We start from the raw sequence: 17,176 nt of genomic DNA, 5'->3' as shown, positions 1-17,176 counted from the left end.
GTTCTGGTGTGAAGTGTGCATTTTATTCATCACTTGGGCAACTCGAAATTACCATCTCCCCCCTGTGCGCCCCATTGGTTTCAAGGTGACAAAGGAACTGGTGGTGAGTGCGAGCTGTTTTTCCTCCCAGACCACAGCTGCCAAGTCATCTGCTACGGAGGTCACATCGTTCACTGCCCCTCGGATCCCGCTTCTCCCGGCTGCTCTTGCGGCAGGAAGCCATCCAGTGCAGGCGCGGAGCCGGCGGCTCCCCGGCTCGCCCCCATGTCAGCCTGTGTGGCATTTCCACCGTGCCTGTCCTCGGTGCTCAGGGCCATCACTGGCTGTCACGTGAACGTCAACCCCCAGTTCCTTCAAACCACGGCAGCGCCACCCCGGTGCCTGTGACAATGGGATCCCCTCTGGTTCCGGCTCTCGAGATCCTTTCTGTAAGAGCTGCTCTGCCTTAAACAATGGGGTCCCCAAACGTGCAGCTCTCCTCGATGGCCAGGTTGTAACGGGCGCCCTCCCCACCTTTGTAGGTGCTGGTCACGATCCGCATCCAGCCGTGCTCGCCCTGTGAGGAGTGGGACTGTGCGTGAGGACTGGGGACCCCCGCACACCTTGCATCTCCTACCTCCCCTATCTGCTCTCAGAGCACACAGACTCTCTCCTCCCTGTTCAATTCACCTCGTGCTCAGGGCACCTGCAGTGTCCAAGCCACCCGCTCAGCTGCCTCTCCCCTTTCCTAGGACCCCGTTCAGATAGCGCTTTCGTGAAATATTTAAACTTGGTTAATCCTTAACACAGTGGGTACATGGGTCTGTATACCAAGAGCTAATTAATGTAGCTAAAATATTGACTCTTGTGAACCAGATGTCTGGACTACCTATTAACACCCCCATTTATAGTCATTGAATAAAAAATACTGACGTTTCATCACTTTGACATAAATCATCTTCCCTGGATTTCATCATAATGAATTAGTGTCTGAAGCTGTAATCGTTAATACGAGGTTTCAGAAATGAAAATTCTGGTAGTTGCTGTAACTCCCCTGGGTTTTTAACCCAAATCAAATAGTGTTTTGAACTTCCCTGGTGGTAGAGCGGATCCCCTGCCAATGAAGAGGATGCAGGTTCGATCCCTGGTCTGGGAAGATTGCACACGCTGAAAAGCAACTAGGCCTGTGTGCCACGACTACTGAGTCAGCTCTAGAGCCTGGGAGCTACAACTACGGAGCCCACGCGCCACTACTCTGAAGCCCAAGTGCCTAGAACCCGGTTCCAAAAGAAAAGTCACTGCAGTGAAGAGCACCCCCTGCTCACTGCAACTAGAGAAACCCCGTGCAGCAACAGAGACCCAGCACAGCCAAAATTAATTTTTTTTTTAAAGTATTTTTGAGGAAACCCCGGTTGTTACTTAGGAGACCAGAAAATATGACAAGAGAAAGAATGAGATGGTTGTAAAGGAATAAAGCAAGCTAAATGGAAACTTTTAAAGTAGGGCTCCTCAGCCAGGGTCTTCCCCACCGCCATGAGATGTCTGGGGATGTTGTGGTTGTCACAGCTGGGAAATAGGGAGAAGGAGCATCTGGCATCAAATGGGTAGGGGCAAAGAGGCTGCTGAACACATTGAGATGCCCAAGACAAGCCTCCTGCCCCCACCACGCAGGACAGAATCCCCCCAGCCCCACATCTGGAGCCTGAAGCCCCACTGCTCAGGGCTGCAGTTCTCAGCTACAAACCCCCAGACCATCCATGTGAGAGCTGTCCCAGTAGATGTGTCTTACCCATGGTTCTCCCCACGAGTTCCGGACAATCCAGTACTCCATGCCATCGCTGACACCCCACCCGGCCACGGAGACGATGTGGTTTATGAAGGCCTGGTCGTTGTATTCGGAGTAGATGCCACCAGTGTAGTTAGACATCTTTTCGGTTGCCATTATGCCACAGCTGAGAGCAAGCAGGGAGAGAACGCACACTTTCAGCGGCCACTGTTCACCACGGTTAGGAACAAATCACATAACTCACACCTGATGGTTCTGTCCAAACTTCTGCTGTTACTCACCTGGCGTCCCCGCTATGGTTGCTGTACTGGCAGCCCCGCAGCATGGGCTGCGCCCTGGGACCTTCCCACACACGTGTGCCTCCTTCCCAATAATCCTACCAGGGGCACATAGACTGTTGAGCTTTACTTTTGATTAGCTGCTAAGTTGTGTCAGGCTCTTTTGTGACCCCGTGGACTGTAGGCTGCCAGGCTCCTCTGTCCATGGGATTTTCCAGGCAAGAACACTGGAATGGGTTGCCATTTCCTTCTCCAGGGGATCCTCCCAGCCCAAGGATCAAACCCGTGTCTCCTACATTGGCAGGCAGGCTCGTTACCATTGAGCCACTGGGAAAGCCCTGAGCTTAATTTTGAGAAAACTCATGTGGCAGCTGTTTCTAGCCTTGCGGGTCAAGTTGGCCAGAAGAAAAGGGGTGATAATGACCTGGGTCCCCTCGACCTGAAGCCTGCGTGCCCACCTAGGGCAGGGGTCTCAGCTTCATACCTGATGGGGCCGTTGGTGTAGATTTCTGCCATCATCTTCTCCCTCCCCGAAAGGGAGCCGTAGTCACCGACCTTCCAGAGGGTGTAGTTCTTGATGACATGGCACTCTTTGAATTCAGTGCACGTCCCACACTGGTTAAACTTGTCACACTCTGGGGACCGCACGGAGAGGCAGCGTGAGACCTTCTCCTCGTTAAGACGCGAACAAAGCAGCGCACCCAGACCCCAGTCTTCACTTTTCTAGCTGAGTGCGCCATCCACTAGCTAATAACAGAAATCACCTTGCGCTCAGGTGTTTAATTACCCTCTTCCTTCAGCTACAGGAGTCACGGTAACCATTCCTTCCCCAGCTCTCAGCAAAAAGACAACACTAATTAGCACAAAGTAGGCGCTCAAAAGCTCGACTTTTCCTGAAAGCCAGAAGAAAGGCCTTTGCATAATACTCTATAGCTGAGAATAGAGAGTAATTAAATTCTTAATTTTTAATAATTTTTAGTAATTTCCTTTGATTTCCAAGGGGAGCAGCCTTTTAATAAGATTATATTGTTGGCTAGTGAATAGGTCAACACATCTGGGGGGAAAGTAAGCATTTTGAATTAGGGTTCAAAACAAAGTGCAGCTGTTAGATCTGGAAGACTCCATACTGTCTCGTGTGTTCTCACCTCGTCCATCCTGCCTTGAGCCTGCACCCCCACTCTTTACTGCTTTCATGTTACCTATTTCTGCCATAATTTTCATATCTGTCCAGATTCCTCCCCCCAGGACAGTAAACTCTTTGAGGATTAAGCTGTTGGTTTAATTCACCCCTTGGACACCAAATGCCCAGGACACCCTGAAACATGGTGGATCTGTGGCCACATTTGCTAACACAAAGACCAGACCACTTACTGCAAACAACCAGGGGCCGGTGAATTCCATCTGGCCCTATTGTTCTAGGTGGGCTCGAGGGCCTGGCTGAGGACGGACATGACCAGTTCTGGACAGAGCGGGGCCCCAAGACCACCTGGGTCCCCAATTCTGAGCCCTCAGGGGCCCCCCTTCTCCTTTTCACCCTGGGCACCTCTCTCTGATCCTCTGACCCCTGTGGCATCTACCACTTCAACAAGACTCACTCAACCAGTCTGGGGGGATGCTTTCTGGCTGGGAGTATGGCCAGGAGGCAAGGCGGAGGCACCCGTGGGCGTGGGATGGCGCCTTCAGAAGGCTCAGGAGCAGGAGCACACGTTTTATAGATGGGGTTGGGGGCAGCAGAAAAGTCATCCTCCCCTTTCCTGTCTCAGAAGGCCTTTTGAGTTGGCCCCAGCTCTGTGCTCTGGTTACGAGGGAGCCCAGACAGGAGACTTAAAACTACCCACTGTGGGTCTGGGGTTTGGACTATTTCTCTCCTTTGGTTTTGAAGGGGAGCAGGTTGAAAGGAACGTGCCAGCTCCAGGGGCTGGAGGCACAAGCAGGCCAGCTTGTGCCCACTGGTCCATACAGTGCCCTCAGCCCAGGGTCGTGACTCTCAGGCCAGGCCCTCCTGCTGCCTGCCGGCTCTCCCCACCCGGCTCCTGGAAAACACTCTTCCCTGGACCCAAGTTCCCCTTACAAAGGCCATGACACCACTAAAATGCCAGATGCAAACACCAGGGCCCGGCCTGGCCACAGTGCGCGCAGGATGGAGAACCCTGCCCCAAGTCCTTTCTCAACAAGGACGCCAGGCCCCCATTTCCTGATCCCCAGCCCCACCCAGGGGGCTCTGTCCCATCCTCCCCCGGGGCCGGCCACAGGACCTGAGAAGTGTGTGGGCCTGGGCTCCGGACCACACCTGCCCTGGGAAGAGGGAGGCGTGCGTGTGCCCGTATGCGTGTGTCTGGGGGCAGGGGGCGAGCAGTGCCTACCTTGGTCCTTGGCCTGGTAGTTGTTGCAGGTCTCGTCGGGGATGCCGTGCCGGTGGGCATACTCCCACACCGGTAGGTCATTGCCCCCCTCACAAGAGCCCGCGTCGCCGCAGTCGATCACGTGCTGCACCGACAGCAGTGTGGACGGCCACGCCCCCTTCCTCTTGATGTTGATCCGGTCTGCAGGGGCAGCAGCCACATGGGTCGGCACCCGCCTCCTTTCATGCTGTTCTGGGGGGGGGGCCCTGCATCCCGCTCCGCAGGGCGCTCCCCTCCTCCCGTGGGGCCTCTGCTCTCTCCTCATGCCCCTCTCAGCACTGATGCTGGCCCCTACTGCCAACTACCAGGACAGCTCCAGGGGAGTCCTGCCTGAAGGCTGCTAGTGACCAGCCGCCTCTAGGGCACTGGAGAGTCCAGACCAGGGGCCGGTGGGGTGACCCTTCTCATTCCCCACGCGCCTAGGCCCACACACCCCACAGGCAGCTGAGGGTGGCCACGCCCCTTTCCCTGCACATGCAGGGTCCTGGGGACCCTACAGCCAGTCCTACCCTGGCCGGCCACCTCACTTGCCACCTCCTGAGGTGATGATCCCACAACCATCCATGCTGGCCCACATCTTGAGATCCCACCTCCAAGTAGGAACTCACCAAGCCTGTTCTTTCCCTGATTACAGTGAGCAAGCAGCCAGGTCCTCCACCCCCCAGCAGCCCCCTCCAGGTGCTTCCTTCCTTCCCTCCCACAGTCCCATGCCCCCCTACATCCCTGGGGTCACCTCCCAGGCTCTGGGCCCACAGGGCTCTACATCCGCCCCTGTGACCTGCCCTCGGCCTTCTGGAATCCACAGCCAGTCACCAGCAGTGCCCCAGCTCTTTCCCCAGTGCCGGGACCACGCTCCCCCAGGGCCCTACTGCAGACACACCTCTACAGAGCCTCTCGTGGCCAACCCCTCCCCCCGACAGGTCTCCCCAAGCCCCTTCTCAGCAGCCTCCCATAGCCGTCTGCTCTCAACCCTCACGATCCCTCCCCAGCCTTGCTGACCCTCCAGCTGACATCATTTCGCCCATTAGCCCTACCCCTTAGCCCCGTTGTTACTGGACCATCTCCTTCCCGCAGTGCTGGCATAGCGTAGCTCCTAAGCTGCCTGGCACATCGTTGGTGCTCAGTAAATAAATGCATTTAGTCGTGTCCGACTCTGCGACCCCGTGGACTGTAGCCTGCCAGGCTCCTCTGTCTACAGGATTCTCCAGGCAAGAATACTGGAGTGGGTTGCCATTTCCTACTCCAGGGGATCTTCCTGACCCAGGGATCGAACCTACGTCCCTTGTGCCTGCTGCACTGGCAGGGGGGTTCTTTACCACTGCATCACCTGGGAAGCCTGCTCAGTAAATACCAGCTGCCTAAATGAACTCACCGAGGTTTTACTGATTGCAGCCTCACCCTGGAAGCCCCCTTGCCATGAACGTGGAGGTTCTCCATCCTGGCCGCACGCTGGGCAAGGCCTGGAGGTGGGATGAGGGCCTCCTTCACCCCCACTGCTGTTTCCCAACCAGTTTGCACCTGACCCACCCCCGGAGGGTTGCACCTGGCACTTCCCCTTTCCGCCCCTCATCTGCCCCGCTCATCCACGGCCAGCTCGTCACCTAATGTGCGCCAGGCCCTGTTTAGTGAGCAAAACAAAGCTCCCACCCTGTGAGCTCCATGTGGTCGGGGAGATGGGCCACGGCAGCAGTAGATGCAGTGCTGCCAGGAAAAGAGGGGAGGGGGGGGTACCTACGGACAGTGGGGGGCACCCATGGGAGGGGGCAAGGGCCGGGCCTGAGGGCACCCTCCCGTTCTTCAGCTCTTGACATCCAAGCTGGGTCCCAACACCAAATAAGGAGTCAGCTAACATAGGGTCTGCAGGCAAGTCAGGGTTTTGGCTAATCTGCCTGAAGTCTTAAAACAGTTTCAAGCAGGACAGAAAGGGGCCCAGGACAGCCTGGGTCAGAGCTATTTGAGGCCTGAGGCGGGGCGGCAGGGGAGCAGCAGGTGGACCGGTCAGGCAGCTCCAACAGCAAGGCCAGGGCCCAGTTCCAGCAGAATCCTCGATATACCTTGAAGGGAGAGCCCAGCCCTATGGCCTGATTGTCTGAAGGTGAAAAACAGGTGGCCGATGTGCTTCTGGGCTTCAGCCAGAGTGAGGGAAGGAAGGTGTTCTCCTGGAGCGATCAGGAGGTCGGGGAAGAACTGGTTTGGGGGTGAGGGTGGTGGTGGAAAGGAGGAGCAAGTGAGGTTTGAGGTGTCAGGCGTCCAAGCGAGACGGAGAGCATCAGGTGGAAGTGAAGGCCAAGTCCAGCTGTAGGGTCCTGGGAACCCAACGTTCAGAAGTTAAGTTGGGAGGATGAGGAGCCCATAAGAGGGTCTGAAGGGGCCAGAGAGGCAGAGATCAGGGGCCCACCGTGACTGAAAGCCAGGAAAGCATTGGGGTGGGGGGGTCACAGATCAAGCACAATCATGCAGGGCGAGGCCGGGCGGTGACCACCTGGCCTGACCATGGCAGCCCCATGCTGGAGACCTTGGCAAGGAGCTGGAGGTGCGGCTGGAGGTGTTTGAGGAGGTAAGAGAGGAAGTGGGGGCTGCAGGCACCTCTGAGAGCCCAGAAATGGGGTGGCAGCTGGAGGAGGAGTGGGGTTCAGCGATGGGCAGGGGTGGGCATTGGCAGGGGTGGCCTTGGCCAGGGGCTCAGATGCTAGACACCCAGGGATGGGAGGGCAGGAGAACTATGACCAGCTGTGGTAGGCAGCAGCTGGGCCGGCACCCTGGAAGTCCCCTTTCGGGGGCTTCTGTTTTCTCAGCGAAAGAGGAAGAGGATGTCTGCTGCTAGGGAGGACATTCGAAGGGTCGGGAGGGGGAAGCCATTGTTTGTCTGCCCAGGAGGATCCACTCCAGTCAGTGGAGGGTTGACTTCCGAACAGGGAAAGGTCAATGGACCAGACAGACCTTCCAGGCACTGTGTTCCTTTACAGATGCAAACCTTGGCTTGTGACTCCCTCCTGAGATCCCTCAGGCTTCTGCCAGGCCCCTCCCCTGGCCGCAGGGCCCCTGGTGACCTTTTCAGCTTCCCCTACCGCACCCTAAGGCCCCCCCAAAGGCCCTCTCAGTTCCTCTAGGCCAGTGAGCGCCATTCTTGCCAGGCCTTTGCCATGAGCTTTGAGCTCAAGGCCGCCCACACCCTGCCTGCTTGCCCAGCCCAGACGTCTCCCAGTGGCTCCTTGGTTAAGCCTCTGGCTCCACATTCTCCAGGGGCCCTGTCCATCTCCATTCCAGTCAGCAGGGGCCTCCCCAGCTAAAAATGGGGCTCAGCCTACCAGCCCCTTCCCTCCTCCTTCCTGAAGGGTCAGAAGTACCACCCAGCCCCCAGGAGAGATGGGGCAGGGCCACCGCGGAGACCTACCAGGTGCTCCTGCTACAGTGGTGGACCCTGGGGTCCAGATCCCACCCCCTCCACCCCACTCCTCACCCTCAAGGCAGCCCAGCTTCTGGGCTCAGGTCCCGGCTGTCACTCACACTCACACAAAGGCCTAGTCTCCTGACCACTCAGCCAGGAGCCTTGGTTTCCTCATCTACAAAGTGGGAGCAATCACAGGGCAGTCAGGAACTTCAATGATACGCGGAATGTTGGCCAGCGGCAGCACCCACACTGTGGTCGGTCTGCTTAGCACAGTGCCTCAGGGGAGGAGTTTCATAGATTTCAGTGTGGAACCCCTGGGTTGCCAGAAGACCCAGGCTGGGGTGAAGTCTGCAACCCACCCTCCCAGGCAGGCCCAGCAGCCTGCTCAAGTGATGTGAACCTCTGATGTCCCCTTCCTCCAGGCCTCAAGCCTTCCGGCCCTCACTGTGGCCAGGTGGCTAAGGTCCAGACGAGAAGAAAGCTGGCCTTTCTCAATAGCCCCAGCCCAGAACAAGCATTCATTTCAAATATTAACTACCCTGAAAAGCAGCTTCACGTTCACAGGCCCAACTCCAGCAGGGGGTTGGGCGAGTCTGTGGTTTGGGCCCCAGTGGCTCAGGTCACAAGCTTTGAGACAAATAAGGGTCCTGGAGCCGTTTGTCACTGGGCTTCAGTTCTGTGACCGCTGGGCACGCACAAGGCCCCAGATCGGCTCCCCAAGGCCTGACACAGACACCCCCCTCCCCATCCCAGGTTGAATCCCCGCGACCCTGGGCTGCAGCCACTCATGCTGACAGGAAGGCAGCTGGACGGGCCTCGCTGGCCCTTGACCTACCCGCCATGGCACTGGTGCTGCCATGCGCCCAGCAGGAGCCACAGTACTGGGGGATGTGCTGGTTTCTGGTGACACTGGCGTAGTTGACCCCATTCACATTGCGCCAGTCCCAGCTCTTGGGGAGATCCGACGGGGACAGGTACTCATGAGGCCGGGGGTACGTCCTAGGAACAGACACCATCAACAGAATCAGCACTGGGCACCTCTCCCCTTTCCCAGGGTTGGGGTGGGGGGGCCCAAACATCTTCCCCAGTGGGAGGGTGAGAGGGAATGGGGGCGACCCATCTCTCCCCGGGAGATCCCCGCCCTCTCAGACTCAGCTGGCAGGGCACCCCCCCACCCCCACCCCCAATGCAGGAACCAGACTGCTCCGGCCAGCAACGCCCCAAATGCAAGTCGGCGAGGTTGGCTTGCTTCCAGCACGGGTGAGGCCCGTCCAACCCCACACAAGTGAAAGCGGGCGCTTCCAAAGCCTAGGGGCTGGCCCTGACCCGCAGAGGTCAAGGGAAGCAGGGCGCCCTGGTTGCTGGCACCCCAAGGAGGCGGCAGGGTTCCCCAGGCAGCAGAGCGCGCACAGCCCCGGGAGATGGGCAGACCCCCCCAACCCCAGCCGCCCCGACCTGCGCCCCAGTTGGGTGAGCCGGTCTCCCCAGAGGCCGGTAGCAGCCGCGGCCCGGGCGGAAGTGGAGGCCGGCCCGCGCCGCGCCCGCCAGCAGCACGAGCAGCAGCAGCAGCGGAGGCACCAGCGGCCCGGACGACGCCATGGCTCCCTCGCCGGTGCGATCAGACCCCGACTTGAATTCTAACTCAGATCTCGCGCCGGTCACCCCTCCGCAGGCTTCCTCCCCGGCCCGCAGGCCCTTAAGGTGTCTGCGCCCGGCGGGACACTCCCCCGGGGCGGGGCGCGCTGCTGCCCCCGGTGACCCGGCCCCGCCCCGCCCGGCTGCCCGGCCCGTCCGGACTCGGGTCACGCGCCAGGCCTCGGCGGACCCCGCCCCGACCCCGCCACTTGCCTCTTGCCTCTGATCTGTCAGACCTCATTCATTCTTAGGGCCCCCCACCCCCAGCCTTGGCGTCTTGGGACCCTTTGGTCCGGAGAGATGCCCCGGATCCCCGCATCCCGCCTGGGTCCAGCCTCCAGGGATGATGGGCAGGGGTCTCTCTGAAGAACTGCACCCTATTCTAGCTTCCTGATGGAGGAGGGCATGGCAACCCACTCCAGTATTCTTCCCTGGAGAATCCCATTGACAAAGGAGCTTGGCAGGCTACAGTCCCAGGGGTTGCAAAAGAGTCAGATATGACCGAGCACCTGAGCACCCTAGCTTTCCCTGAGGCCGAGACTCTTTCTGGAGAGACGTTGCCCCAACATAGAGAAGGAAGACTGAATCCTTCTAGAAAAGGCCCCTCAAGGAAAATCTCACTTGGAGCCTGAATCTTCTTTCTCCCTGCCAACTTCCAAAGCTGCCTGGGGAGGTTTCTGCTAACAAAGCATTTCGTTTTCAAACAACCGAAAGCAGAAGTGCGACCCCAGGGGCCTGGGTTTCATAACTCAAGAGTTCCCTCCTCCTCCGGCTCCTCGTGACTGGTGGTCACCTGAGCTGGCCGCAGAATGGCCTCCCTGGTCTTGGGAGAAAAGGGTTCAGGCTTTTTGTCCTAGGGTCCAGTGTTGGTATAGGGTGCTCTGATGTGGGGACCCTGCTCTTACCACATGGACACCTCCCCCTGGTCCCTGTCTTTTGCTCTGCTGGCACCAAGCCTGCACACAGAAATCACAGTAGCTGCCTTGCGGACCTCCAGCCATTTCTGTGGCTGCCCTTGGCAGCCCTGAGGTGCCCATGGAATCCCAGTAGGGCTTGGTCCCAGTTCCCAAGAGGCTGTCTCTGAGGTGACATGTAGACACGGCCTCTATCGATACACTGAGGTGTCCTTTATCTTCTTGGAAAGCTGGTTCCTTGGTGCTTGCCCCAGCCTGTGTCCTGGGCCTGGTCCCAAAGCCTTTCCCTTTCCCCAGGTGCAGCAGGTGTGGGAAGGGAGTTTCCAGCCGGGGTTTCCCCATCTCTCACCTCTCTCCTCCAGAGCCAAGGTGAACCAGCCAATGGGTCCTCCATCCATAGGAGGAAACAAGCCAGCAGGGTTGTCCCTGGGTGACCCCGGTGACGTCCACCATCCAGGTAGGGTCTTCCTAAGAGGTGGGTTTTGGGTCTCCTTTAAAGAAAAATATGAGCTTCTCAGGTAGTGCAGTGTTAAAGAATCTGCCTGACAATGCGGAAGACCTGGGTTTGATCCCTGACCTAGGAAGATCCTGCATGCCATGGGGCAACTAAGCCCATGAGCGGCAACTACTGAGCCTGTGCTCCAGAGCCCGTGCTCCTCAACAAGAGAAGAAGTGAGAAGAAGCTCACGTGCTGGAGAGTAGGCCCCGCTCGCCACAACTGGAGAAAAGCCTGAGCTGACACGAAGACCCAGCACAGTCAAAAATAAATAAATAAACATTAAAAAAAATCATAAAAGCTCATAGTTGCTGAAGAATGACCACAGTGGTCCCCCTATTGTAGGGTGATGAATATTGTGGGGACCACCCGAGTGCCCAGATGGTCAGGGCCCAAGAGCTGCAACGCGGGGCGCAGATGGCCCCTCGGCCCCCCCTCAGGGGGGTGCTATGAGGTCTGGAGTGCATCCCTGATGCTGGGTGGAGATGTGCCAGGTTATAAGCTCTTCCGTTCCTGCAGTGTTGGGGGACCTGGATGCTCGGAAGGTGTCCTGGGCTTCTCGTAGGAGGTGCACGTGCGTTGGTATTATGATGGTCAGGGCCAGTGTCGTGGGCGTGTGACGCCCGACTTCAGCAGGGCCCTGAGCACTTGGTGAGATGCTGGTCTGTCAAGGCCCCCCATTTTCATTTTGAGCTGCACATTCTGGAGCTGGGCCTGCCTGATGACACAACCTCCATAGGCCAGGGTCTGCGGAAGGGGCAGAGTGGGGCAGTGGCCATGCATTGGGCCCTGGAGAAGGCAGGTTAAAGGGAGGGACAGTGACATTCTCAGGCTGACTGGTGGTGGTGTACCAGGGTTTCCCTGCCCTGGAAGCTATGCAGACTCAGAGGATGATGGGAAAATCTAGCAGGTGGAGTGGGGAGGGAGGCCAGATATTTGAAACCACAACTTTCAAGGCAAGAAGAAGCAAGTGAGTTCTCTTGTGACCCGCTCTGCCTCTTCAGCACCTGTGGTGCGTACGCCACGTGGAGTCAAGCCTCTGGGCCGTTTCTTCCACCTGAAGTTGGCTCTGGTCCACAGATATACGTCTGCCTGGCTCCCAGCTCTGCGGACAGCTGGCTGCATCACTTTGGGAGTCCCTCAGGGCTGCGGTCTGTTGAGGGAGGGGCCCTAGCTCTGGCCACTGCTGTGAGCGGAGGGCGTTTGACTCCAGGAGCTCTCTGAAGGTGCACGGATGAAATGCAAAACCTCCTGGGACTGCGGAGAGGAAGGAGCTGCTGGACTGGCTGCCCCGCCCACCTGCTCCTCTCTCCGCAGAGCAGGTACACCTGAGTTGCAGGTTTGGGGACCCTGCGGATATGAAAGCTCTGTCTCTTCCTGACGCTGCCACTGCTCTGCATGTCCGGGAGGGTGTTTTGTGGATAATGACTCGTCTTATCTGCCTGGGACAGAGGCTCAGGGAGCCGGCCTGTAACTGAGTAACTGATTCCTCCCTGCCGCTCAGCCGTGCCCGAAGGCAGATACAAAGTCAGCCTAGACAACTCCTGTCTGGGCAAGTCTTCTCTCCTTTGATCCTTGGCACAAGCCTGTGAGGTGGGAATCCAATGCCGTCACCCATTTTACAGGTGGGGAGACTGAGGCTCCAGCGAGGACGAGAGACTTATACTCAGACTGAGGTTCATGGGTGGCAGGTTTGAATCTGGGATGTTCTTCTTTTTTATTGCCCCATAAAGTTTCCTGGCAAACACGTGATGCAAGGCCATGACACAAAAGCCTATTCATTTCTAAAAATAAGACTGACTTGTCCCCTCGTCCTGATAAAGAAATCTCTCACACTTTACAGCCAGGCTGGGGCCGACCCAGCCTCCCCAGTTGCACAAGGAGAACACAGGTGAGTTTTCATTTACTGTGGACTTGCCTCCGAGCCCTCTCCTCCTTCTTGGCTCATGCCACGCTGCCTGCCCTCCACCGGCAGATGGAAGACACTTCCTATTCTCTCACCTCCCTGGGCTGAGCCAGGTTTTGGATACTGCCTTTATTGTGATGGGTGCTGGCGTGCTGGGAGGCATGTCTGGCTCGTGGGCAACATGGGTCCCTCGGCAGCTGCTCCTCTGTCCACACAGTCACTCGGTTAGATGTTCACGTTGACCCTGTGCTGTGAATGTGGTCCCCAAAAGCCATTGCCACCACACCCTCTGCTGGTCACACAGGCTGGCTTGGGAGGGGACTCGCCTCCTGGGGGTCACATTTGTGAGACTGGCCTGTCAGTCTCACCTTCAGAGCATGCCTCCCACCGTCCACTCGGCAGGTCCCATCAGGCCCACCCAGGAGCCTGCCCAGGAGCCCTTGGAGCGTGGCCTGCCTCGTTCACTGGATCCAGTCTTCTGGGACCCAGAAGGGAAGTTGGCAAGCATGCTGAGAACCTAGGATGCGCCACGTCATTGTCCCAGCCCTGGGGACACAGGAGTGTCAGTCCCCACCTGCCAGGAGTGAACATTCTAGTAAGGGGCCATGTGGAAACAGGAAGAGTGTCCAAGTAGAAAGAGCTGGATCCAGAGACGGGGCCTCTGGGAGTTTGCTCCGGGGTGGTTCTCTTAGCCATCCTGCGAGTTGGGGTTGACTGATGAGGACGCAGCTGATGGAAAGTGCTGGACTTTTCAAGCATGTGCAAGGACCTTGAAAGGCGGACACTCTGGGTAGGTGTGACCAAGTGGCCTCAGAGATGGCTGGAGAAGAAGGAGCTGGGCAAGGTCCCTGGGTGTAAACGCACCTCTCAGCTGCCCTGCTCTGGGATCTAAGGCCAGCTTCCTGCTTCCCAAAGGCCACTGTCCTCAAGTGCAAGGCTCCTCCTCCGCCACCAGGTCCCACCCAGCCCTCCCTTGTCCCTCCCTCCCTGGGTCAGGCCTGTGTCTCCGCCTCCTTTGGCTCCCTCCCTGCTCCCCACCCACCCCAGGGGTTTCCCCATCAATCGGAACAATATATCAGCTGCGGTGAGAGGGGTGGTTTTACCCTGGTGGCTGCTGGTTTCCTGGGGAGCAGTGGTGAGGTCTTTATGCTCTATGAGCTCCCTCTGGGAGGAAGGATGGTAGGATGGAAGGCTGGGGGGTGGTGGTCAGTTAGAGGCTATTGCGGTTGTGGGCAGGAGAGCTGCTGCTGCTGCTGGTGGGTCACTGATTCTGCTGGAGAGACGCTGAGATGGGTGGCAGCGCTGGCAGGACCCAGTTATGGACCAGAGGTGAGGAGGAGGCCTGGCTAAAGGCTGTCTGGCCGACCTGCCTCTCCACACCCGGAATCATCTTTTTAGAACCATCTCTGGTTCTGCCGTGTCATCCTGGAACACGTGTCAACCAGTCAGGTCCCTCTCTGAGCTTCAGTCTCTTCCGCCAAATGAAAGAATCATCCCCTGACTTGTTCAGTCACTAAGTTGTGTCCGACTCTTTGTGACCCCATGGACTGCAGCACACCAGGCTCCTCTGTCCTTCACTATCTCCAGGAACTTGCTCAGATTCACGTCCATTGAGTCGGTGATGCCTTCTGACCATCTCATCCTCTGTCCACACCCCCCTTCCCCTCCTGCCCTCAATCTTTTCCAGCATCCGGGGTTTTTCCAATGAGTTGGCCCTTCGCATCAGGTAGCCAAAGTATTGGAGCTTCAGCATCAGTCCTTCCAACGAATATTCAGGGTTGATTTCCTTTAGGGCTGACTGGTTTGATCTCCTTTCTGTCCAAGGGACTCTGAAGAGTCTTCTCCAGCACCACAACTTGAAAGCATCAACTCTTTGGCACTCAGCCTTCTTTATGGTTCAACTGTGATATCCGTACATGACTACTGGAAAACCACAGCTTTGACTCTACGGACCTTTGACTGGAGGTGGGTGCAGCAAGAGAGGTGGTGGCAGAGCACTTGGTAAAGGGCACGGAAGGGAGGTTTGGCACGTGAGTCTCTCCTCCCTGGAGAGCAGGAACCACATTTCCCACATTTCTGAGGTCCTTCAAGCTCTTCTGAGTTCCTCAAAGAGTATTCAGCCAACATTTGTTGGCTAAACAAATAGATTTCTGAGGCTTGTACAGCGGAGGTTGCTTGGACAAACACTGGGCTTGAGGAAATATATATTTTTGTTTGATTTCATCCGTGTTGTGCTTATCTCTCTTTCTGCCACTGAACATGGCTTGTCAGGAGCTGCACACCTTGGGAGATGGGAGAGATATGAACGAGAAGGTTAATGTTTCCGTACACCTCAGAATCATGATGGCTCACGGGAAGCGTGTGTGTGTTTCCTCCTGCAAATAAGAGGTGCCACAGCCCAGGACGCTGATTCTCAATGTACCTAAGAGATGGCATGTCATCCCCATTTTGGACTTGAGGCTGGAGAGGGATGGGGAGCCATTGGCGTGGGGCACCCAAGGGAGAGAAGGTCTCAAACTCTTCCGTGGAGCTGGGCAGCCTGGCTTAAAGAAAAACAGTAACTAGTTTCTTGGTTACTTTTTCTCTTCTTGCAGTTACTTATTCATTCTCCCAGAACTTTCTTTTACAGTAGGAGAATGCACGAGGAAGAGAGTACAAGCAAGTGGAACTCAGTTCATCTGATGATCTGCCCACATCCGCTGAGTCACTCCTAATGGCCCCTCAGATGTCATTTTCTTACTAAGACATTTGGAAATTTTTCTGCCTGTGAATCAGAAGCAAACATTGTAATTCACCAGTCTTCTCTAAGTTATGCAAGGAACTTTGATGTGCTCAGAAGTGGAAGCTCAGGGCGGATGAAATCAATGAATTCTCTGAGAACTTTGTTTTTCTCCTACTTGAAGTTCGTTTGCCAAGTGGAGGATGCGAAGAGCTCAGTCTGACCACTGGAGTCACCTCTGCAGGAAGTCTGGGAGCAGCTGATGTGGGGTTTCTTGATGACACTGGTTTTCCTTATCATCTTGGTCCTGTTCCCATAATAGACCCGAGTGTCATCCAGGAAGGGGCTTTCTGCCACAGCATCTTGTCGAGGGCTGTTCCTCACAACGAAGGGCTGGCCTGAGGGTGCTTAATCATCTCCAGGGTCCTCGGGTGTGTGGGGTCGCCCCCGGCGTGCAGGGGACGCCTGCCCTCTGCCCCCCGGAGCTCAGTTCAGGGCCTATCACTGTCACCTGCCTTTGTCACAGCCCTTCTTGGGGGAGAAGATGGCTTTGTCACTCATCACGGATGGTCGCTTTAAATCCCTTGCTGTGCTTCAGGGCAAGGGATCACCTTCTGCCTGGCAGAAGTGCAGACCTTTGGTCACCCAGGGGGGCCTGTTCACCTGTGAGTCAGGAAGGGGGCACTCCCAGGGGCCTGAGAAAGCCACTGTGTCTCCACCGCCTCACTGGCTCTCGATGACCCGGCAGCCAGAGGGCTGCGTGTTCCCCAGGGGAGCAGGTACCTTCATAAATAAGGACAAAGGGGCAGAGACGGGCTGGTGTCAGCCCCACTGCGTGTCCTGCCTCTTGGTGCTCCCCAACATGCTAACTCCTGCGCCCTCAGCAGCTCAGGCCAGACACACAGTAGGCACTCAGGACGCAGGCCCAGGAGACAGTGGCGTCTACACAGTCAGTTGCATCGCTGCCTTCCATCATGTGAAGCTGACTCGAAAAACACTGCCTGTGCAATGGTTGAGGGCTGCTCAGTTCTTACCGCAGACTTAGGCCTTGGGACCACTATTGGGCTTTCCAGGTTTGAGGGAGGTAGGCCCCCAATCCCAGCCTCCCTGCCTGGCATCCGCCCCCCCGCAACTAGCCCCCACCCCTGACAGCTCATGCCGCCCAGGCTGAGTAAACACCGCTGGCCCCACCGGAATCAGAGCAAACAGGGTTCCTCTTCTTCCCCCTTTTTGCCACCATTAACAGAAAAACCTTTTAAGCACTCATCTGGAATTCTGACAAACTCAGGTGACCCAAGGAGGGTGCTCCAGGGTGGAGGCTGGGGGCGCCCAGCTTGCTGGACTGCATTCCTCCGACATAGAGTGAAAACGCAGGTGGAGGACACCCCCAGACCCTCCCAGCAGCTCTGCCCCCCTCCGCCTCCTGTAACTTTCCAAAGTAGGTCTGTGCTGACTCCACGTACCGTCCCTGTTCCCCGGAACCGTTCACACGGTCAGCCTGGATCACCTCCTAGGGAAGGAGGAGAGAGTCCCACCCCGCCCGTTAGAACACACTGCTGAATAAACACATTATTGGCTGTGGGGAAGCTTGCCCTTCTGAGTGGGGCTGCTCACCCTCGCCCAGCTGTTGGTCTGCACTCAGCAAACATTGACTGAGGCACTTTGGGGAC

The 17,176-nt window shown here is 57.1% G+C and overlaps 1 protein-coding gene and 1 long non-coding RNA gene across 2 annotated transcripts; one reads left to right on the top strand and one right to left on the bottom strand.

The window, feature by feature from the left end:
• Nucleotide 1: 1 nt before the first annotated feature.
• On the bottom strand, nucleotides 2–9,558 carry CTSZ (cathepsin Z). Its single transcript, XM_070381480.1, is given in 7 exon segments — nucleotides 2–556; nucleotides 1,769–1,931; nucleotides 2,528–2,678; nucleotides 4,407–4,586; nucleotides 8,672–8,835; nucleotides 9,292–9,321; nucleotides 9,323–9,558. Coding segments are annotated over 7 exon segments (912 nt in total). The 5' UTR covers nucleotides 9,436–9,558; the 3' UTR covers nucleotides 2–445.
• A 4,303-nt stretch (nucleotides 9,559–13,861) lies between these two features.
• On the top strand, nucleotides 13,862–15,465 carry LOC138990532 (uncharacterized). The gene is made up of 3 exons (XR_011466669.1): nucleotides 13,862–13,966; nucleotides 14,612–14,752; nucleotides 15,059–15,465. It is a non-coding gene; the product is annotated as an uncharacterized lncRNA (long non-coding RNA).
• The last annotated feature ends 1,711 nt before the right edge of the window (nucleotides 15,466–17,176 follow it).

The sequence above is a fragment of the Bos mutus genome, chromosome 13, assembly GCF_027580195.1.
Source record: "Bos mutus isolate GX-2022 chromosome 13, NWIPB_WYAK_1.1, whole genome shotgun sequence".
Classification (NCBI taxonomy): domain Eukaryota; kingdom Metazoa; phylum Chordata; class Mammalia; order Artiodactyla; family Bovidae; genus Bos; species Bos mutus.
This window is presented reverse-complemented; position numbering and strand designations above follow the sequence as displayed.